A 23,831-nucleotide genomic window follows, 5' to 3' on the forward strand; every position below is an offset into this window, starting at 1 on the left:
GATTTTTTTTTTTCCCCTTTAATGTAATCTTCTGTAAATTAAAAGCTTTAATCCACATGGTCGGTGTGACATAGCTGTACATAAGCCAAGAGGTTAGCAGCCCATCTGTTGTGTTCAGTGACTAATTGATTTAATGATGATTATCATTAAAATAATTGACTGTAATTTATAGAAACTGACAAGCATCCCTTCTTAGATTTCTGACACAGGAGAAAAATCATAAAGTCATTTAAACGGTTAGTTCACCCAAAAATGAAAATTATGTCATTAATGACTCACCCTCATGTCGTTCCAAACCCGTAAGACCTCCATTCATCTTCGGAACACAGTTTAAGATATTTTAGATTTAGTCCGAGAGCTTTCTGTCCCTCCATTGAAAGTGTAGGTACGGTGCACTGTCCATGTCCAGAAAGGTAATAAAAACATCATCAAAGTAGTCCATGTGACATCAGTGGGTTAGTTAGAAGTTTTTGAAGCATCTAAAATACATTTTGGTCCAAAAATAACAAAAAATACGACTTTATTCAGCATTGTCTTCTCTTCCGGGTCTGTGTATATCCACAGTGACGCTGCTTCTTCTTCTTCTACGGCGGTTGGCATCCAGCTTATTGGTGCATTACCGCCCCCTTCTGCTCCAGACAGTGACGCGATTAGGACATCCGCGACATGCACAAAAAATATAGCAATACCAAAATACAAACAATGTAGAATAGCTTGAATACAGCGTGCGTCTCCCTCAGACTGTAAACGAAGCTCGGGCGCACTACATAACACGTCATCAGCGTCACAGTCTGGAGCAGAAGGGGGCGGTAATGCACCAATAAGCTGGATGCCAACCGCCATAGAAGAAGACAGACAATGCTGAATAAAGTCGTAGTTTTTGTTATTTTTGGACCAAAATGTATTTTAGATGCTTCAAAAACTTCTAACTAAACCACTGATGTCACATGGACTACTTTGATGATGTTTTTATTACCTTTCTGGACATGGACAGTGCACCGTACCTACACTTTCAATGGAGGGACAGAAAGCTCTCAGACTAAATCTAAAATATCTTAAACTGTGTTCCGAAGATGAACGGAGGTCTTACGGGTTTGGAACGACATGAGGGTGAGTCATTAATGACATCATTTTCATTTTTGGGTGAACTAACCCTTTAAGAAACATGATCCAAAAAACTATCCAAAAAACCTAAGACAATACAGTTTAATTGCCTTAAATTGAAAGCCTTTAAAGGATCACATTAGGCATCCACTGTGGTGAAATAAAAAGTGCACCTTTCCTTTCTCATGGAAGTATGGTTATACAAGCCTCATCTGTCATATTTTCACACTTAATGAAATGCACTCACATTTGAATCACAGTTTATAATAGAAGAGATTTTTTTTTATATATACATGTCTATCTTTCTCTTCCACAGGATGATAAATGGGAAAAGAAATGTCAGAAAATTTTCTCATTCGCCCATCAGACCATCAGCGCTCTGATCAAAGCAGAGCTGGCAGAGTTACCCCTGAGGCTCTTCCTCCAGGGGGCTCTGGCAGCTGGAGAGATCGGCTTCGAGAACCACGAAACCGTTGCCTATGAGTTCATGTCTCAGGTAGAGAAGCATTCTGATTAAATACCTGATAGATCACTCCCAAGATGATTAACGTGCATAGATTATCTATCCTTCCCTCTCATGTTCAATACTGTTCACAATGATACAGTAATAGCCTGAGAACAAGATAAGACTAGATAAAAAAATAAATATACATATTACTTAGCCCTGACTCATTCTCACATCCCAACACATTATTTATAGAAAAGTGACTTTCATTGCATGTGTCCCAAGGCATTCTCTCTGTATGAAGACGAGATCAGCGACTCAAAGGCTCAGCTGGCTGCAATAACTCTGATCATTGGCACGTTTGAGCGTACACGGTGCTTCAGCGAAGAGAACCACGAGCCCCTGCGTACCCAGTGCGCTCTGGCTGCCTCCAAACTTCTGAAGAAACCTGACCAGTGCCGTGCAGTCAGCATTTGTGCCCACCTTTTCTGGTCAGGACGCAACACTGACAAGGGCGGAGAAGAGGTTGGTATATGTCTTCCACAGTTTAAAGGGCCAAATGAAGTCTGGCATTCAGAAAATTTCATTACTAATATGAGCAATTCTTTTGTGACTGTGAAGTAACTGACCTTTAGCTGTAATTGGATTGCAGGTTGTGTAAGTCTTATTGAATAGTCCTGAATGAAGTTATGACCCAGCCATGCCATGTTCATGCGCTTGGGGTTTTTTTTCCAGTTGTGCCATAATCATGGCCGTAATCAATGTCTGATAATGAAAGAGGTTATTCTTACATAACCTGTTAGGTTTGGATCAGTCAGAATGATCATGTCTTAATACATCTCAGTGGGTGTCATTTCAGGTTTTTAGTGTCTTTCTGTGTGATCCAAGTAAGTTATCGTGGGCATTTGGCAATGACAAATGCTATTTTAGGTATGGAAATTAACGTGTGAGTAGGATATTCAGGTATTTGCTGTAATTTCTGAAGCTTCTAGAGGGTTTTTTCATTTTCAAGACTCTGTAGGTAGAAGATGTTCTAGTATTGAGATGATAATGAAGGGTAAATTGCTCACAACTGTAAAATAATATGGCAGTGATTTCAGTGAAACTCAGTGATTTATTTTAGAAGCAGCATTTTGTGTAGGCTGTTCACAGTTGATTCAGAATATGACGTCCCATCTCCCTGTGACCCCGCATATATAAATGTCTTTTTTTTTTTTTGTTTCCTGCATTTCTCTCTGGCTCTGTTCACACAGTCCACACAGCTCCCTCTCAAAATTCAGGTGTAACTTCTGAAAATTTAAGGTTGTCTGTCTGTTCAGTTATAGAAGATTGTCATTCATGGTAAAGGGGTCATGAATTGAGAAATCAAAGTTTTCTTGATCTTTTGACATGTAGGAGGTCGTTGTACTATTAAAAACATCAAAACTTCCTTGTTAGTCCAAAAACAGCTTTTATGAATCCAAGCTCAGAAAACGACTCACTTGGAATTTTGTCACATTATGACACAAAATGCGATGAAAAACTACTTCTACATCATCGCACCTTTGGCCCCACCCACTGGCACATTATGGAATATAAAAAGGAGAGAAGAGAGATAAAGGATCACTAGACTAAAAATAGCATTACCATCTAAATGATCCTAATGCTAGGAAAGTGGTTTCTATTTGAACTACATGAATGTCTCAGTAGTGCGTTATTTGTTTGTTCGGTACATTTCACTGTGGATTCTTTGGTAAATCGAGCACAATTTCGGCACAGGCTTTACTGCAAGATATTGACCCAGCAGTAATGCCACAACATGTAAGTAACTGTGTTGATTCTAATGCCCAATCTGTGATCAGTGAATTCTGATATGTAATGATTCATGTACAGTCAGATGTTCTTTGTCTCAAAATCGTTTATTGCTGTTTATTTTGCGTCCAGGAATCAAGCCAGTGACTAAACGATCAACTTCACGTTGTTTCTCTTAGTAGCATGAAAATAAATCAGTGACACTGTCTACACTGCACAATCTCTCATTTACATCATGTTTGAACTGTTAGTTGTGATGAAAGCGTTTGTGAGAATGCAAAAATCGAGTTGGATTGATGAGATCACAGCCTTCATGTGCTCAGCATACATGTATGTCATCGGTTACAATGCTCATCGCTGCAGCACACTGTGTTTGCCCACCATCTGGCAATCCTGTCGAGCTAGTGAGATAATTGGCAGTGGACAGGATCAGGCTAAAATGAAAACAGAACAGACATTTTAAAGTAGAATATACTGGGTGTAGCATTGTTTTTGGTAAAGCCACTTCAAGCCAGTACTTCAACTAAATCTCTAAAAACATATTATGGTAATTGTATGCTTTAGCTCCTTTCAAACAGCTACAGTGTTTAGTTAATTCAGGATTTAGATGATATTTGTGTATGGTTGTAAATAAAATATATCTGCGGCTGTTCTCACATATGCCAATCATTTATCCCATACTACTAGTTTAGCAATGGGGGTCTATTCCATTTATAGCACACACATCTATATAATGGACATGGATTCAGTCCTAATGATGTTTTGTGTGTGTGGTGTTGGTGATTCATGCTGATACGTGACTAGCTCCTGCATTGCACCACTGTGCCGTTTTGCAGTGCAGTGCGGTGGCTGTGATCGCCAAGTTTATCTTTATAGTTTGCTGTATTTATCCTCCTTTTAAAGTGCCCCTCTTATTCCATTTTAAAGGTTCCTAATTTTGTATTGGAGGTTTCCTACAATGGCATCAAGCTATAGCAAAATGCATCCAAGGTCAAAAAAACACTTTAATTTTCTAATAATATACACTGCAGCATCATCTCTTTTCTCACAGTGTCTGAAATAGTTCTTTCAAAGATTCGGTTTCTCTAAACCCCTCTAATTTTAAGGGCCAGATTTACTAAGCGGGGAAAATTAGCATGAAAACGAATTCCAAACAAGCACAGAGCAGATGGGAGTGGAAAGTTCTGCGCAAGATCTACTGGCGACATGCAAATTAAAGAACACAGACTCAGCCAGATCATTTCCATTATGACCAACACAATCTTCCAAGAGGAGTGCAAATTATCATCTGGTTTGACATGCTTTTTTTGGGGGGGCGGTAAATAATGGTGCAAATACCAGTAAATTGACTAGTGCAAACCTTGTTAAATCACCTTGCATGATTCATTTAAATACTCTCCTCCCAGAGTATTGTGCGTCTGAAAGGAAAACTCTTACAAATGCATATGCAATAAGGTCAGATGCAAAAATAACTGCTTCCATGCCTTTTAAGCGCTAATTTTTCACTGCATGTCTTTAGTAAATCCCAACAGTAGTTTTTTTTTAACACAAATAGAGGGTTTGCACTCGTGCAAGCTAGTAAATCTGGCCCCAAATGAGTTGCAAGTTATTGTGGTTTGCAGGAATTTTTTTTTTTTTTTTCACTCATATTCATTCTGTTTAGATCAGTGTACCACATACATATCACTCTGTGAGGTCGTTAACGTTTATTAGATATTCAAAGACTTGTTTAAAATGCATATTGCTGAATCCAGCAACTATAGGTAAAAGATTTGCCTTTCAATTATAAGACAGAACTGTTAACCGAAGACAGTAAACTAATGAAGATGGAGAATGGTGTGCTTCAACACTTGGCCACTGGGTTCTCAGCTCTGTCGAAATAAAAAAAAAAAAATGATTCTGATACTTATCGGACAGTGCAATTAAAAATACTGCCAAAAATCGGGTGATATATCAGCCTTAACAATATATTAGATGACTTGTCAACATGGCTGTGCACCTAAGGGTGCATTGTATGTATTATTAAAACAGCCTTTTTTAAAAGTTTTTATGCAAAAAAAAAAAAAAAAAGACTAGATGTAAGTTGTTATTTAGGGGCAAAACTTTCAGAATGTAATGAAATGCAGCATAAAGTATATTTTACTTTGTAGAGAGGTAACAAAGACTAAATCTGAACGTTTGGGGAAAAAAACAAAGTATTACGGCTTCTTTGCACTTTTATGCAAATCCAACTTTTAAAATAAATCCTCCCCTTGACCCACTCTGGTGTATATTATGACTGTATGACACAAGAAGGTCGTCAAGTATATATTTTTGTCAGAGTGTAGTATATTGTGCATTATAACTGACGCTAATGACACTAAACACAGGGAACCTGATGTGGCAGTTGTGCTTATTTTCTTTTAGTATAGAGCGATAGAGAATGTTGTTGTGAGTGACTCATAAATGCATGTGGAGAGATAGGATCATGCTGTTTTCCTTCTCTCGTCTCCACAGCATGTTGTTGGGAGATATCTGTTGCCCCTAACAACAGAGCTTCCCAATCCAATTTGTAACCCCATACGCTGAAGTGTGGCACTTTTGCCAAGATAAAATGGAATAATTTGAGGCTGTTCACCGCAGTCAGAACTGAAATCTTTTTTTTTTCTTTTTCTCCCCCCCCCTTTCTTCTTCTGTTGTCAGATTCGTGATGGGCGGAGGGTGATGGAATGCTTGAAGAAGGCTCTAAAGATCGCTAACCAGTGCATGGACCCGTCTTTGCAAGTTCAGCTCTTCATCGAGATCCTCAACAGATACATCTGCTTCTATGAGCGAGAGAATGATGCGGTATGACCAGAGATGACCTTTTACCCTTGATAATTCACCCCTCATTCTTCTTCGCTCTCTTTTTCCGCTTATTACTTGCTCTCTTTAAACCTGTTTTATTTGCTCTGTTTCGCTTCTGATCTAACGTCTCTCACTCATTCGCACTTTCCGTCTCCATGCTCCACATTTTTATCTGGCGCAGGCAGCGCTAGATTATACTCTAACTCTCACTCATCTGAGAGAAAGTGTCTGTATCCATGTTCAATTTGGCGAGATTGAGTCAGGACTTGCCAGAGCACATCGGGGGGCACAGGGCAGCCAAGGCTAAGAGGAAGCACAAACAAACACGCATGCGGTAAAAGTCAAGGTGTGCCTATCAGTCGTCAGACTTATTACAGAGGTCGCTCTTGACATCTGAGCTTCATCCAGAGACAAGGGCTGTTTAAATGTAGAAATAAATGGGAGAGTCAAAACAAAAATAAATTCCCATACTGCATTTCATTGACACATTATCTGTCAGTGTTTGTTCTGTCATTATTGTTTTGGGGATGGTTAAATGATTGTTGCCTGTGTATATGTGCATCAGAAATCGAATACTTCCTTTAAATCCGTAGACGGTGACACCAAAGTTATTTTTGTGTGCTTGTGTCTCTGGGTGTGTGAATTTACCTGAGATGATTGTCTGGGTAAATTGCTCACAGAGCTTTCAGTAAGTGCTTTAGTGCTTGGCACAGTTTTTACACCACGTCTGCACTGAGAGCGAGATCGCTCACATTTATAGAAACAGATAAGCACAGTTATTATAATCAACAGAATGTCTATATGTCTGTGTCTGTACTGCAACGTCTTCAGTGTTTCCTACAGATTTTTCTATGTCCTCCAATTCTCTATAGATCTATCTATATACACTACTGTCAGTAAGATTTTTTGAAAGAAGTCTCTTTTTTTTAGTCAAAAATACTGTAAAAACAGTAATACTTTTGTTTAAATACATACAGCCTTGGTGAACATAAGCAACTCATTCTATTTTCATATAGTTTAAAATGAAATGTATTCATATGTTTAAGCAGAATTTTCAGCAGTCATTACTCCATGTCTTCAGTGTCACATGACTCCTAATATGCTGATTTGCTGCTGAAGAAACATTTCTTATATCAATGTTAGAATCAGTTGTGCTGCTTAATATTTTTGTGAGAACTGTGATGTAATTTCATCATACAGTAATTTCAAAAGAACTGCATTTATTTGAAATAGAAATCTTTTGTAAGACATCTAGTAAAAAAGATTAAAATCTTGCTGACCCCAAACTTCATAAGGATAGTGCATCTGTAACAACACGTTGTCATTGTCGTTTTGATAATGACATCGCTGAAAATAATTAACTTGCGGTTTGAGTCAGATGTTGATTCAGTTTGATCAGTTCAGTAGGATTTGTCAGATTGAATCAAACCAGCAACTCCTCTTAACCTTCATTAAAAGAACCGATTCTTAAGAGTCATTTGTTAGTGATTCGGACAGCACTGGTCCTGCTGCAAGTTTTTGGTTCAATATAAATAGAACCAACTCATAAGACTAATTTATTCATTTGGTGAATTGGACTACTGGTTGCGAATGTATATAGGTTTTTTGCAGCCCAACTCAATAGAAACACAGTTCTTGTCATTGTTTCATGGTACACATTAATTAACCCATATGGTACTAATATATCTCTCACCTCAGTAATTCCACTGGGGGAAAAAATACTGTTTTAGAAATATATGTGCAAACTAATAAACTTGATGATAATCAGTAACCTTAGCTAATCACAAGAATCTTAAGATCTCACACTTTGTAACTAAGAAAAACCCTCAACACTGTCTTTGTTCATTGCTTTATGTCTCTATGATTTATTTATTTATTTTATTTATTTATTTTTTTTGCATATCTCCCAGTCAGTCTAGATCAGCTTGAATTTACCCAGTCTGTTGTGTGTGTGTGTGTGTGTGTCTTTGTTTTACAGGTGACGGTCCAAGTCCTGAATCAGCTGATCCAGAAGATCCGTGAGGATCTCCCAAACCTGGAGGCCAGCGAGGAGACGGAGCAGATTAACAAACACTTCCACAATACACTGGAGCACCTGCGTCTGCAGAGAGAGTCACCCGAGTCCGAAGGACCTGCTTACGAAGGGCTGGTGCTGTAGGAGCCTCACACATCTACATTTATATATGTGTACACATGCATAGAGAGATATATGTATATGCCTACATGTGCACACCAGGGTATTCCAGCCAGGGGAAAAACAAAGCCAAACCCACCTGCCTCTCTACCCATTCCTCTTACTGCTCATACTTTCTGTCTGTTGTTTTTGTCCTTTGCCTGTCTGTCTTATTCTCTCTCTCTCTCTCTCTCTCCTCCTTCCTCTTTCTCATTTCGTGAGGCGTTTTCTTGTGAATTCATTAGAGAACAGTGAATGCACTGCAGTCCTACTCTGCGCTTCCCTCAGACTACCATTCCCTCTTCATACTATTGTTGCCATACAAATGAGCAAGAATAAAAACTATATATCAAAGAGGGAGAGGAAAAAAAAACTTTTAGTGTTGCTACACCACTTCCTTTCCCCGCCGGCCAAACTGGAGAAAAAAAGGCAGAGCTTTGAGCCATGCATTGTTACGGTCTTTGTTCAGAGGACCTACACTTGATTCTACTTTGTTTTTTCAGCATTAATATTTTAAACTCCATGCTGAATTAAAGACATTTGTGTAACTAATGAATAGTCTTGTTTCTCACCCTTTTACTTTACGGCAGACACTTTGGTGGAGTTGGACAGTGTGTTGACTAATACATGGAATGGGTGAACGTGTATAGACTCTATTAATGAATGAGTAGCTGTGGCTGTGAATCGAAACAATGTCAGAAGCCTTCTCTTGCATCTTGTCTACTTTTTTGAATAATGATTCCCCCTCCCTTCATATATTGTATGTATAATCTAATTGTAAATCAGTTACAACAAAATATCATTGATTTCACGGCATTTGCACAAATAAAAAATATTAACCCCACAGGCTTGTAGAAGTACTATTTTGTATAATTAAAGTCACTATGACAACGGAAGTAGTGGCAGATGTTTTTTTTTTGTTTTTTTTAACGTATTGACACATATCGGAGTTTAATGGAATTTTGAAAAAAGACCCAACTGTTGTTGAATTTTGAGATGTGGATGTTGCACTCAAAAATGAATGTCTGGCATACATCACCAGAGAGAAGTCTGTTGATTTAACTGGAGATCCAGCTGTGACATTTTGATTAAAATGAAATCCAATAATAGAGTAAAAAAATATTCACAAAAAGATCTATAATAACATGCATTTATAAAAAGATATACATTTTAATTTCATGCTTCCTTCAGCTGTTCCTTTTGTTAAAAAGCATACCTTGAAGTCAGATTTTGAAGTGAATGTTGGTACAGGTATTGGTTATGATTTAATATACACAAGTATTAATAGTCTATAGGTTTTCTGACTCATTTTGTATCTGTCAGTTTAAACAATCTCAATGCATTGTACATCTTATTGGCGTTTATTAGATACAAGTGTTCAGACTTAGCTATAAGCCCTGAAATAATCCATAATAAATTGGTTACCTTGATATGATAATTAGAAATGAGTCACTGTATTTATTCCGTCCCGCAGTTGCTAGGGGAACTACAGGCTTTGCCAGCAATCCCTGTACATCTGTCATGTAGAATCAGTATATAGTTATCACGGACAGTCTGCTCTATATCACCTCAATTGTTCTCATTGTAGAATGTGCTTTCAAAAGGTATTAGTCCATTATGTTCATAACATCACCAGTACGGTTTATTTTGAAATGTGATTTTTTTTTTTTTTTTTTAATTACTTACAAAGGCAAACATGGCACTGCGCTAGACACATTTGTACATAAATAAATAAATAATACATCATTGAATTTGGAGGAAATATGGCTATGCCACGATTTCATACAAAAATGTAAATTTGAATAAGTGGATAAAAGGTCTGTCTTTTAAAATACAATGTAGACAAAGAAAATGTTGTGCTACTGTTCAGTACTGCTAGATACAAGCACATTAAACTGGGACCCATTTGGAAATGTGGTCATCCTCATAAATTTAATACTTCTGGTCAATGTTCTGAGGCTGTATTTTTGTTTTGCTCAGACACAGTAATTTGCTGAAGGCTCTTTTAAAGCTGCTGTGGCACAGAGGATACAGGATTGGATTGATGGATGAGTTTATCCACAGCAGCCAGAACGAGATCTCATAAAGGTAGTGCTGGACACACTGACCGTGACATGCTGCCCGAATGATCATCAACAGCGTGTAGGGTGCCCAACAGAGTCCAAAAACACAAACTATTACAGCTAGGGACTTTGCCACCTTTTTATCTCTAGATAAGCGAAAGCGGCTGGCCAGACTGGCAACCGTATCAGGACGGTGTCTGTGTGATCCAGCTGAATGATCTACGTAATGAAACTGTGCCTCACTAGATGACAGGAGTCGCTCTCCGACCTGCAGAGGAGGCAAATCTGCAATAGTGCTGTCTCTTCGTTTTGTCTGTCTGCCATTGCCGAACTCGGTGGTGGACACCTTTGCAGTGGAAGCTAACCGACAGCACCGTGACCTCGAGGACAAATTTGCGACCCCTCTTTCCTCTACGGGCCTCACAAAAAACACGCGCTGTACATCGCCGGCTCTGAGCGGCCTCATCTTGAAGCTCCTAAGCCGAATGTAAGTCAGCTGTTCTTCTCTGACTGCACATCTGTTGCGGATGTTGACGTAAATGCTGAGGTTGAAATAAGTGACACTTATGAAAGGTGTGAAGAACTCAACAGTTGAAGCGGTCATCAGAAAATACCAGTTGAAGTAAAATTCGGCATAGCACTCTCCATCTGGTACTACACTTCCTCCTACGATGTGTTCCCAACTGATAATAGCTGGACCATAAAGAAGGAACGCTGCCAGCCACACGCAGAGCATCTTCAAAACAGCCTCTCTGGTGATCCCCTTCTGGCAACGGTAACTCACCTGCAATACACAATTATAACTGAATTAATATGCATTACACTTGGGGCTAGACAAACAGAACAAAAGAACGACAGATTTATGGATGGATGGATGGAATTTGTGCTAAAAAACAAAATGTCATCTTTTCTCAGGTTGCCAGATAAAATAAATAAATGTTATGATTAAATGGATGTCACAGTGCATTTATCACGGAGGCAGACGCAGGGGGTTTTGGGCGCTGCTGCATACTGGGATATAAATAAATGTTGACATTTGATTATCAAGTGTAAAAGTGTGCATGGCATTTGTAGGTCTGCACTCACTGTCTGTCCAAATAATTATGTATGTATGTGATGTAAAAACATGTTGGATTGATTCATCTTTATGTGACCAGCTGGTTCCTTAATGAAACTGTAAAAACAATGGAAATGTTCACAGTGATGCTTGTTTTATGTGGAAACCACATAGAATCTAGTATTTCTCATTTTCAATGTTACCATGCTTTTTTGTTTTATTCTCAATGCACTAAAACATTTATCATTGGGCAGTTTCCATCAGTTCTAATATTGTGGTCTGTGTAGCCATTTATCACTTGCTTGTTAATCTGATTTATTTATGTTCCAAGACAATGGTGTTTTTCCACATTAAAAGTGTATTTAATGGACCAGTAAAGTGTAATCTCTGTATTGTACTCCGTACTTTGAAAACATTCACAATATTAAAGCAAAAATTCACTGATACTGATTCGATCAAAATATATATATATATATATATATATATATATATATATATATATATATATATATATATATATATATAACTATTAGGTCTAAAACGTTGACTTTTATTGCGTGGACAAAAACACAGACATTCTTCAAAATATGTGTTTTCCACATACGAATGTGGAAGACATGCGGGAGAATAATGATGACAGAATTTTCATTTTTTGGTGACATCCTTGTAAATCATCATCCCTGTGTTTTAGTTATGTTGTGCTCATCTCTGTGAAAACTTGTAATAAGTAGCCTACATTTTATCTTGTTGTGGTTTCTTGTCAGTGCTGGCTCAGGCTCGTTATAATTGCCATTCTCCAATATAGATTTTGACAAATTAGGAGCGCTAAAATTTCATAGTTTAATTGTATTTCCAGCACAGAAAAATATAGGTTTAAAATATAGCACTCAAAAATAAAAGTTCCAAAAGGGTTTCGCAGTGATGCCATTAAAAAAAATAATTAGTTCCTTAAAGAACCTTTTAGTAAGTAGTTCAGAGCCAGTTTTGCGTGAAGAACATTTTACTAATTTAAAGAACCTTTTCCCACTATTAATAACCTTTTCTGTAATGGAAAGCTTTCATGGATGTTAAAGGTTCTTTGAGGAACTATAGATGGGTGTGTGTTTGCGATGCACTCACCGCTTTAGTGACGGACTGAAACCTGTCGAAACTGATGAGCACGATGTTGAAGACAGAGGCAGTGCATAGCATATAATCCACTACCAGCCACAGTTTACACAGCCCTCTGCCCAGCCTCCACTCACCCGTCAGGACATAGGGGATATACACGGGGATGCAAAACCCGCCTGAAAATCCATAACACACAGCTATATTTAAACACAATGCAGAGTTAAAACAAAAGCTGACATGCAAACCGTCATCAATCACTCACCGACGAGAAAGTCCGCTATGGCCAAATTTAAAAAGAAAAAGTTGCCTTGTGTGCGTAAACTTTTCTCGACTACAAAAGCTAAAATGACAAGCGCGTTCCCGAGAACCGTGGCAAACACCAGCAGTGTCATGAGAACAGAAAGAAATATTGAGGTGGTTGGAGTGAACTGGCCATACTGTGCTCGCCGGTTATCAAACGTGTTCAAGTCGCCGACACTAGACGCGTTTTCTCTCTCCAGCCCCGTCCAGTTGGACGACTGCGGATTTCCTGATTTCCAAATGAATGAAACAGCCGTAGGTATCCCGGGAGAGTGAGCCACGGACAATAAAGAGGACTGCATGGTGTTGCAGCCGCTTTCCTTCGTCAACAATCAATTATGCATGACAGTCAGCGCAAAGCTGCCGAGCCATCCGCGCGCCCGACAGTGGCCGTGTGCAACTCATTCACAGTTCGGCGAGCTGCGCGGGCTGTCACAGGTTTTATACCGACGGGCCACCACGCGTTCATTGGCTGATTATTTAACGCTGCTCGGTCTGATGGCGATGCCTGCGTAAGTGTTCATCCAGTATTACTTAAGAGTGTCAAACGCCCATCATCGATGTCATCAATGTTATGCATATCACTGTGATAACAACCCAGTTTGCTGTATCACCACCTCCCACCACACGCTTAATTTTACTAAATAATTTAACAAAATTTGTTTCAAAATCAGATTTGTCCTTCTCTGTTGAACAAAAAAGATGAATAGTTTAAAGTGGCCTAAGATTAATTGTTGGTCTTATAGTCTGTTCAGCTGGGTGGTCAACTTGTCCCTTTTCCTGGCAAGCTTTAAAAGGGGTGGTTCAATGCGATTTCACTTTTTTTTTAACTTTAGTTAGTGTGTAATGTTGCTGCTTGAGCATAAACAGTATCTGCAAAGTTACAGCGCTGAAAGTTCAATGCACACGGAGATATTGTCTTTTAAAGTTTAATGCCTACAAACACGGCCGGTTTTGGACGACAACAGGTTGGTGACATCATAAACCCTGCAAAACACGCCCCCGGGAACACGCAACAAAGTGGGCGAGGCCATGTGGTGCAGCATAATGGAAGCGGAAGAGTTGTGTACATCGGGCGCGACGCGACGCGTCAAAAGATAATAGAACCCAACCATTATAATCTGTGAAATTTTCTACACTGGATGCGCCGCTGAAGACAGCTTCCAGAATCTACACGAGTTCAATGCTGGATGGCTATTACTGAATGCACAAAGGCTATTACAGTAAAAGAAGAAGCTGCTGTTTATAGCCCTAAACTGTAAGTACATTTTATTGCTTGTAACTTACATGTCGTTTAAACTTATAGTTCTGTTGCTATTTTTGGTTGCATCAAGGACATATACAAAGAGCAACTCGTTTTTGCTTCGCTAGCCAGTTAGCTAAATTCTACAAACGGCAACAAACTTCTATGTTCATAGACAAACAGTTGTTCATTCTATAAATTAAAAGCTACCTTTACAAAAATGCTACTACTCAGTCATGTAGTCGGCTACAGTAAAGCTTTAATCAGGATAAAACTGTATATTGAAAGCTAACAAACAGCAGTGACAGCATATCTAAACACTTTGACACAAATACAAAATGAAATACCATTCATAAACGTCCTTTAAAAGCCATGATTGCAGCTTGACCCTCTTCATCTGGGTCTGATTCGGGCTCAATTTGATACAGCAATATAGACGCCATTATTTACATTTTGACTGAAGCAAGGGGCGTGTCGTTTCCGGACGCTTCAGCGAATCACGATACACTGGGCCAGCTAACCAATCTGAACACATTGCATATTTCAGAGGGAGTGGCTTCATAGAATCAGGAAGTCAAACGAGCCGTTCATATGACAGTGGAAACGAGAAGGGTATTCCTCATAGACAGTAAAAGAAATGGACACAGCGACCCCATTGGAACTCAATTGAGACAAGTGAAGCCCATTTTTAGCACTTCCGTTTCTGACGCGCAGACTCAAACTAAGCTTGATGACGTCAGCAACCTGTCTGACAGATGTAAATCTTCTAGTAGCTGTGCGTCCAAACTGCCATCGTTAATCTTGCAGAGACGGCGAGCTTGAGCGGGGAGTTCTTTGGCGTGAGTGAGCAGGAGTAAGTATTCTGATTAATTATTTTGTATAGTATTTTAAAATGTAACGCCAGTACGCCATATTAAGTTAATGCATACTATTGCCTGCGAGCTTCTCCTCCTGTCTGTACGGTAATTTCTTTACTGTGCGACAGAGAGTCGAGTGGTTATGACGCAATCGTTAGCCTATTTTTACAAAAACTGTATCTACGGGGCCATAATGTAACATAGAAGGTAATGGAGCCCTTTATACATTGTCGTGTATCTTTAGAAATAAATAATGGACAAATGGAGTCTTTAAACGCCTCAGATGTAAAGTTATTCACTGTCAAAGTGACGCCAAAATGAATGGGAGTCAATGGGGATGCTAACGCAAGTGAAGTTCTGCTACAAGATGGCGGCACCCGGCCGACTTCAACTTCCGGTCGACTTCCTTGGGCACTGGTATTCCTGCACAACCGGAGGCTGCAGTTTCAGGACTGCAGTTCTAGGACCGCAGTTCTAGGACCCTAGTTTTTCGTGACAGCGCCACCTACCGTACTGGATCAACACTAATTAAAGATGGACAACGTGGACAGTAATCAGACGGTGAGTACCGATATTTAATTAAGTTTTATTTTATAACGTTTAAACGGTGCGAAGCTTACATATTGAGAACTGCTAACTATGAATTAATAATTAATTCCCACCAAATTAAGAATTTGTGAGCTAGTTTTATTAATTACTACGATGTTAATTCGTGGCCATGATTTCATAAATCCTTGTTGAGTTTTAATGACGAAGTATTATAAGTGAATCTAGCCAGCACATTAATTAAACTTATCAGATGACAAGAGCATGGTTGATGTAAGGTTTGTAAGATTTACCTGCAGCTTAATGTATTAGTGTGAATAGTGGCTTAATATTCGTTGTTTTACCATATTTAAGTATAAAATATCTTTCATAATTAAACTGCCTAGTTGCACTGTGTTTTAGCCTGTTGTTTTGGCATTGTTTTGCAATGATGAATGAGGCGTTTGGCCTAATCTGCAGGCCTACTCCACATACAGTCCATTGTTATCATGTGTTAGTTTCTGTCATGTTCTGCATGGCCAATATGAAGTGATTTTATGGATTTGGTTAGGCTCATTGTAGGACAGATGATTAAAAAAGGCACTAGGGATATTTTCATGATCTTAAAATATTCTAACAAGTAGGCTCTCTCTTTTTCAAGATGCATATAACAATCCAAAAAGGGAGATCCCTGTCCCATATTTATATTAATGTTTTTCATAGGCCATCATATATGCCCTGGCTGCCCTCCGGAATTTGTCCTTGCAGGAGGCTGAGGAGGTCTTCCTTTCTGGTCCAGATTACCATTTCAGGTCAGAGTACAATATGAATTATTTTTGCACAATGCCTAGTGCACCATTTTGCTACTGATATTTCTGTTATCACAAAAGTGATTGTTCTCTGATAACTATTTCAGTGAAGTGGAAGAATTTAATAGAAAGATTGACAAACAATTGAGGAAAGAAGGGAGACCATTCAATTGGTGGGTATTGCTCTTATGTACTTAGACATTTGAAGTTTGTAATTTGATGTCAGTAACGTGAATATTCTGTTTGGCTCTCTCTCTAAAACTCCAACAGTGCATAAGTGTTAAATCATATATATTCCAGTTGAATATGTTAAACAAATGTTTCTTATTTATCTCTCTCTCTCTGTCTCTCGCTCTATCTTTCTCTAGAGTTGAAGCCTACAGCCATTCTATCCATGCAGCAACTGATGGAAAAAGGGTTCGCTTTGGTGCTGTTGTCGCAAAAATGACATTATATATATATATATAAATAAACAAACAAACATTCTTGAATCATTCTTGTGTCTTGTCTTGCCTCTCAACAACCTTTAAAATATCGGCTGTAATTTAGTGACTGCATACGCTGATTCCAACTTTAACTTACCTGATAATGAGCTAATTCACTTTAAGGAGGTTAATCAATATACTGTATAATTCAAGAGACTAAGACTTTTAAAGTTCTCAATTTTTTACAATTGTTTTAAAATTGATATACAATTTTCATTTATATTTTGTGTAAATTCATGTTTAAATTTAAAATTGTGACTCAAAGCACACTTAGTAATTAACCTCTGCTGCATTTTGAATCAAAAATCACATTTAAAAACAAATACTACTGAGATTAATATATTGATGATATATACAAACATGACTACAAACTAAACCAACAGGGCCCTAGAACTGCGGTCCTGAAACTGCAGCCATCGCTATATCATCCAGTACGGTAGGTGGCGCTGTCACGAAAAACTAGGGTCCTAGAACTGCGGTCCTAGATCTGCGGTCCTGAAACTGCAGCCTCCGGTTGTGCAGGAACATACTATTGGTGGAAACAGAGGTGTAGAATAAAGATAAAATATATGAAAAATACAGCGTTTTCAACAAAAACGAAGCATTAAGACATGTTAAACTGTGCCCCAAAAACACAATCAAGCCTAGAAAAAAAACACTTAACCACCCCTTTAAAGGTGCAATAGATTCTCATCAGAACTGTTATGCAAAGTTAGTTGAAAGTCCCCTCATATCCTGATAGCAATTACTATGATAAACGGTCTACATGTTAAAGTCCCCCTGTAGTCAAATATTTTATCCCTTAAAGGCAGGGTAGGCAAAAAAATGTATAAAAAACTTTTTTTCAAAATTTGTTTAAACTTTATTTATATATCAATACATAATTAAAATGTAAGTACTCTGAAAAAGAAAGTATAAAAATCGAGTGTCTGTAGACCTCTCACGACTGTTTTAAAGACAGCTCATTATTTCCATTCACTCCACCCCCTCCCTTCTGGGCTCCTTACAAAGCCACGCCCCCAAAACGCATGAACGTGCGACTCCGACCACTGAGCTGGAAGACGCATTATTTACCTGAGACGAGCGGAGAGGAAGGAGCACAGTGCATGTAGTGACATCATGTCAGAATCACATGTAATAAAAATAACTTTATAATTATGAAGATAAACAAACAAGATGTATTTTAGTACTCACTATCAAGCTAGCATATTGATATTGGTAAAGTTTAAAATATATATTTTTTTGATTTGCTAACGAGCTAGTTATCTATAAGGCAAAGCTAAAAACAGGTTGCATGATACACGTTTTTCCATTACCATCATTTACACTGTGATGAAGATGAATTTCGTGTAAGATTCATAACATATACGTTGTTCTACAGATCAACAGAGTAACATACACTCAAATATCAACTCACAACTGCATTGCAGACACAAAATAATAACACACACATACAACAAAGTGTGTACGACACACACAGATACAAGATAAAGACATCAGTAAACATAGGTAGAGAATATAAAAACAAAACAAAGGCGAAAAAAACGTGCAGGTAAACTTACAGGTGAACATGGTAAAAGAGTTAGACAGAGGGTAAAATTATGCACAATTCAACACTATAGCTATCATTATTTATCGTCTCTACTACGGCTCGCTAAGTAATGTTATGTTAGCTATATTACGCAGTTACGTGTGCTAATGACACATGCTTCATGAAAAAATAAACAAAAAAATATGTATGATCAAAATACAAAAAGAAAGATTTACCTGTCCAGCAGAAATAAAGCCATCAAGGAGTCACTTTTCAGCCCCTTGAGTTCCCTCAGTTCTCGCCATCGCTGGAAAGCCACGCCGATATTAACTCGCGTTTTATTTCTTTGTTTATCCAAAGACTTTTTGATCATTGCCTTTTCTTGTACTGTTACTGTCTTCCTTTTTTGCCTGGTTTGCCTTCACTAACTGCATAGGCCGGTACTGTGAATTTAGCTTGCTGTTTCTCTGCCATTGTTTTGGTATTCCTAGGATCGCGTGCCTCTTGGATTCCCCAAATCAAACGTGCGCGCGCAAGTGGGCAGGTCATGTGTGGCAAAAGGGTGGTTGCCATGGTTGCGAGAGAGTGACAGCCGCCTAAGCCAATCCTATGTTTCGTCCCGGATGGAAATAATGAGCTGTGTTTAATACAGATTAAACGGTCTAGAGTCACTCGATTTTTATACTCTTTTTATCAGAGTTCCTACATTTTAATTATGCATGTATATATATAGAAAGTTTAAACAAATTTGGAACAAAATTTCTTACCTACCCTGCCTTTAAAACTCATCTTTGATCACCAAAATGACATATTAAAAAAAAAAAAAAAAAAATTTAAAGTGAAAAAAATTACTTCATGCCTTTAAAATAGCTTGTAAACCCTTGTCTCATTTAATATACACGGATCTATGATTATGCAAATTAGCCCTGCCTCCACTCGCTCAGACGTTTTCCTCTGTGAACAATGGATGTTTGACAATTTCGTTGCTTTTAGTTTTCAGATTTAAAGTCTGCGTGAACTGGAAGTTGCAAACGTCTTTTCTCCAGTGCTATGACGTATTTCCAAGTGAAATGGAATATTGAATAGAGGTTTACTTTAGCGCTCCTCCTCTCCATCTCTCGCTCATAGCAGACTAACGGTTGGAGGGGAGTGGTTTACGCGATTTCAACCCAAGCCGTCAAACTGACGTCATCAGAGAAGGGGCACCGTTGCAGAGGGGAGGAGCTTTTTCAGATTTTGATTAAATATTACAAAGCCAAACAATTTTTTTGTGTGGATTGACTTGCACGGATGAATTGTTCACCACAAAACTAGCAATTTGAGCTAACAAAATAAATAAGGTCAATTTTGATTTCATGTGTACTTTAAAAAAACATTCAGATGAAATCCTGCTGGCGCCCGTATCTTCTCCGTACATGAAACAAATGCAGATCCTTGAAGGAGCGCGAACTGCCATCGTATTTACTTGAACTTATCAGGTAGGCTAAACTTTATAATGGACTGAATAGCTCTCTCAGAACTTGACGTGCGAGGACACACTGACTGAATATGCACACGAATCACGGTCACACGCTCAGAGCAATATTGTTTTAGCTATGTTTTATAGTATTAAAATATTTCGAAGGACAAAAACAAGAACTTTATTGGCTTTACTTCAAGTCAGCTGTCACTTTACTTTGGTGCAAGCCCATATGCGCTCGCACACTTGGCACAGCCCTTGCGACGGTTCTGTATTTAATTAATATGAATGAATATAATTAGCCTTTTGCTTGACTATGTTATCAAACAGCTAATAATGTGTTGCTAATGTTACTCACACCCTTCCTGTTTTTTTATCTCAGAGTCAGACAGTTGCCTTCTAACAATCAGTATCCTTACAAACGCTTTGAACAACTCAGAACGTCAGTGGAGAAAGGCATATAGTTCATCATCGTAATAGACTCGCTATATTGCTAAATCGACACAATTTTTCATATCAACAGAAAATTTATATATAACCTGGCTTCTCTCGAGACTTTCCTGCTTCAGAGCAGTCATAGTTAATGATATAATAAAGCCTGCCGGCAGGTTGTTGTGATTGGTTACAAGGTAGTCTGTGACGTCACAAACACCGCCGATTTCACCGGTTTACTGCAGTTTTAAACATAAAATACTCAGCAATGGTGCTGACTTATGAATTTGCACATGGTTCGTCTTAAAGCATATTAAAACACTACATAGACATATAAACAACATTAAATCTTGATTTTCTCAACAGGTGGTCTTTAATAAATATACTGCTTTATCTTCTGTGGAAGGCGTAGGACCATACAATGTTCGGTTCGGTTTATCATTTATGATGCATAGCGATTTTCACTTGCACGTATCGGAGCATTATTACGAAGGCAGCTGATGTTAATGGAGAAATTTGCAGCTTTACTCACAAACTACAATTCCTGTTCATCAATAAGGTAAGAACCAGACCCATTATAAACGCAAATACACTCAAATTAATTACATTAATTAAAATGTGTAGTATCCAAGTAGTAATAAAGATGTTTGCCATCATAATTATGATAGAAGCGCACACAAAAGCAATAGCTGTTTCGTGCTCCGGCACGGTTAGCGCTCACACTGCATGCGTTCCATGCCCGAGCCCAACTGGACCATGCTCTGGCCCACCTCTTCGAAGTGGGCCAGGGACGGCCAAACGAACTGCGCCCGGGCACGGTACAGAGCGATCACACTAATCAAACGAAGCAGGCTTTGGGGGTCAAACGTGCTTGAGTACATTCTTAGAAAGGGCTAAAAAAAAAAAAAAAAAAATACTACAAAAAAAGGCTGGATCATAAAAGAGCTAAAATCCTGAATTATTATTGCCGTTGCTTTTAAGGGTCTGAAAGATGATGCCATGGTTCCAGTATTTCTTTTGGACAGGTAGGTACATGGTATGATTTGATTTTGATGTGTTTTGATAGTTATATGTAGCTTATGCAGTTTGTGCACCTTTACCAATTAGCTCAACGACAGCAGCACCCAGCGTCTAATCGGTAACTATTATGTTTTTTTAAAGTTAAGAGCAAACTACAACATCCACACCTCTGATGCATGGATTCGTGAGGCCACCACCACCAGATGTTTCGGCCATTTGTTTTTGAATCTTGCTACAAACAATGAGTAAAACGTTGTGTTTCCTCCTTCAATAAAAATACCCTCAGCATCCCTGCGGGTATTGTGCATGCTGTCCTTAGCACGAAAGATGGCCGTCGCCATCTTGGCTGCGCATAACTCCTAGAAAACCGAAAATGGGCAAAGAGGCAGGACGTGGATGGGGCTGAGGTGCCTGGTTGCCGAAACCACGCCCGCCTAGCTCAACGTGATCAAGTTAGCTCAGGCTAAGGAGCTATCTATCTATCTTAGATACTATCTAAAACATTAACAAAGATAATAAATTATACTTCATTTGAAAGTTCGAAGGGTTTACTGTCAATCTACGATGTCTATTTTACGTTATAGATGCTCCAGCAACAGTAATATTGTAATTTGTGTCACATTAATTGGTTTCATTGCAGGTGAGTGATAATTCAACTATATGCAATGGACAAAGAGTATTTTGCTGCTCATCTTGATTGGTGGACTTTAGCGGAAAGGGGATGTTATGATTATGGAGGCCCTGCCTCCATGCCCGAGGCCCTAGGCAATTGCCTACTCCACCTATAGGTAGTGCCGGCCCTGGATATATCCCATTAATAATTCCCTGAAATGCAAATTTCATTTTTCTCCCCAAATCCCATTAGCTCCTCACTGCAGAACATGAGATCCAGATCCAGGGGGTGGAGAGGGGTAGGTTTAGGGATGTAAAGTGGGAGGAGTTGGATCCAGATCTAGGGGGTGGAGATGGGTAGGTTTGGGTATCAAGGGTTGGCGACTAGTAGGTTTAGGGCATAGACTGTAAAAAAAATATGGACGTAGTGTCCGTGACGTCACCCATAGAGTTCTGAACAGCAGTTTTGACGCAAAAATGAGGCTGCGGCCATCTTAGCAGCACGTGACTGCACGTCACTCCCGGATAACTGAAAATGGGCAAAGAGGCGGGGAGGTGGTTTGAGCTGATGTGACTGGTTGCTGAAACCACACCCGCCTAGCTCGACATAACCATGTTAGCAGTCAATGGATCTATCTATCTATCTATCTATTAATGAAGATAAGTTTTATCATCAGAAAGTTCTAAAGGTTTACTGTCAATCTACGGTGTTTTTTAAGATATAGATGCTCCAACACCAGTGTTGGATGTGCAAATAACAACATGGAAAATCAAATGGGACTTCATACCTTTATAATGAAATAGAGATCGCGAGATGAATCCAATCCGTGGCACTTGGGTAAAATATGAGTGTCCATTGCAAAACAAAAAAACATTTCACATTTCTTCTGAATGATCTGCTCTCTGTCATCGTTCTTCAAGAAATAATGCAATCTGAGCAGCGTTTATGTTGTAAAACTGTATACGATCGTATCTAACAAACAAAGGAGCCCGTGTCCAAAGTATATTTTTTCAAAATAGTGCAGCAGTTTTAGTTATAATATCCAAGCAGTGCTGTCGGATTTTGATATCCTCCCGCCATTGTCATTGTAGTAAATCTCACAACCAAAACTTTCAGCCAATGCCACGATCCAACAACGTGTGTTCTGTTTCTTCCGCATGCATGCACACCTACACAGACACACATCAGTCTCGATTATTATGCAGCAAGACATATTTTATAATTGTATAAAATAATCGAGCACAAATGCGGCTGAGATGCCAAATTCAGCGGCTGGAATTGCTGAGTTAGATGCGTTCCTGGGTCAACATATTTTGTTGATCCTGGAACAACATTCTAGTCTGAAAATTTAGTCTTAACCCTATTCCTAAACCTAAACCTAATCCTACCCGTAAGTTATCCCAAAAATCAGAGGGAAATGATAGATGAATAACACTGATGTAGAAGCACCAATTCATGATTTTAAGCCTAAACTTGACATAATCTGTAAACTTTTCCCTCAAATCTGATTGGTTGATTTGAATGTTGTTCCAGGATCAACAAAAATGTTGACCCAGGAACATGTTGAACTCAGCAAAATCAGATTATGCGGTGTTATTCACTGTCTGTTGAGGTGAAGAGTTTGGTTCCAAAACACGATAAACGCCATTTTAAAGGTGCCCTTCATTCAAAAATTGAATTTACCTCGGCATAGTTAAATAACAAGAGTTCAGTACATGGAAAAGACATACAGTGAGTCTGAAACCCCATTGTTTCCTCCTTCTTATATAAATCTCATTTGTTTAAACGACCTCCGAAGAACAGGCGAATCTCAACATAACACCGACTGTTACGTAACAGTCGGGGTGTACGCCCCAATATTTGCATATGTCAGCCCATGATGTTCCCAACATCATAAAAGGCATTAGACAAGGGCAGCCAGTTAACGTCTGGAGCTGCACACAGCCGAATCATCAGACTAGGTAAGCAAGAACAACAGTGAAAAATGG

The 23,831-nt window shown here is 38.8% G+C and overlaps 2 protein-coding genes and 1 long non-coding RNA gene across 3 annotated transcripts in view; 2 read left to right on the top strand and 1 right to left on the bottom strand.

Moving 5' to 3' along the window:
- vps35 (VPS35 retromer complex component) overlaps window positions 1–9,183 on the top strand; it is a 39,055-nt gene extending 29,872 nt beyond the window's left edge. The window contains exons 14-17 of the mRNA XM_048184716.1: window positions 1,421–1,600; window positions 1,835–2,074; window positions 6,023–6,166; window positions 8,145–9,183. Of these exons, the coding sequence (XP_048040673.1) occupies window positions 1,421–1,600; window positions 1,835–2,074; window positions 6,023–6,166; window positions 8,145–8,324 (744 nt within the window). The 3' untranslated portion in view covers window positions 8,325–9,183. The remainder of the gene's footprint in view (window positions 1–1,420; window positions 1,601–1,834; window positions 2,075–6,022; window positions 6,167–8,144) is intronic.
- An 811-nt stretch (window positions 9,184–9,994) lies between these two features.
- On the bottom strand, window positions 9,995–13,571 carry hrh3 (histamine receptor H3). Its single transcript, XM_048184717.1, has 3 exons — window positions 12,832–13,571; window positions 12,579–12,745; window positions 9,995–11,186 (listed from the first exon to the last, which is right to left on the bottom strand). The coding sequence occupies exons 1-3, from the start codon at window positions 13,169–13,171 to the stop codon at window positions 10,272–10,274; spliced, it is 1,422 nt and encodes a 473-aa protein (XP_048040674.1). The 5' UTR covers window positions 13,172–13,571; the 3' UTR covers window positions 9,995–10,271.
- A 2,763-nt stretch (window positions 13,572–16,334) lies between these two features.
- On the top strand, window positions 16,335–16,795 carry LOC125264926. The gene is made up of 2 exons (XR_007184170.1): window positions 16,335–16,476; window positions 16,672–16,795. It is a non-coding gene; the product is annotated as an uncharacterized LOC125264926 (long non-coding RNA).
- The last annotated feature ends 7,036 nt before the right edge of the window (window positions 16,796–23,831 follow it).

This window comes from Megalobrama amblycephala, linkage group LG3 (assembly GCF_018812025.1).
Source record: "Megalobrama amblycephala isolate DHTTF-2021 linkage group LG3, ASM1881202v1, whole genome shotgun sequence".
Lineage (NCBI taxonomy): Eukaryota > Metazoa > Chordata > Actinopteri > Cypriniformes > Xenocyprididae > Megalobrama > Megalobrama amblycephala.

Coding starts and splice junctions, on each gene's coding strand:
- hrh3 (XM_048184717.1), bottom strand. CDS start 13,171: ATGCAGTCCTCTTTATTGTCCGTGGCTCACTCTCCCGGGATACCTACG. Junction 12,746..12,831: donor CATAGCGGACTTTCTCGTCG/GTGAGTGATTGA, acceptor ATGGATTTTCAG/GCGGGTTTTGCATCCCCGTG. Junction 11,187..12,578: donor TTCAGTCCGTCACTAAAGCG/GTGAGTGCATCG, acceptor TGTGTATTGCAG/GTGAGTTACCGTTGCCAGAA.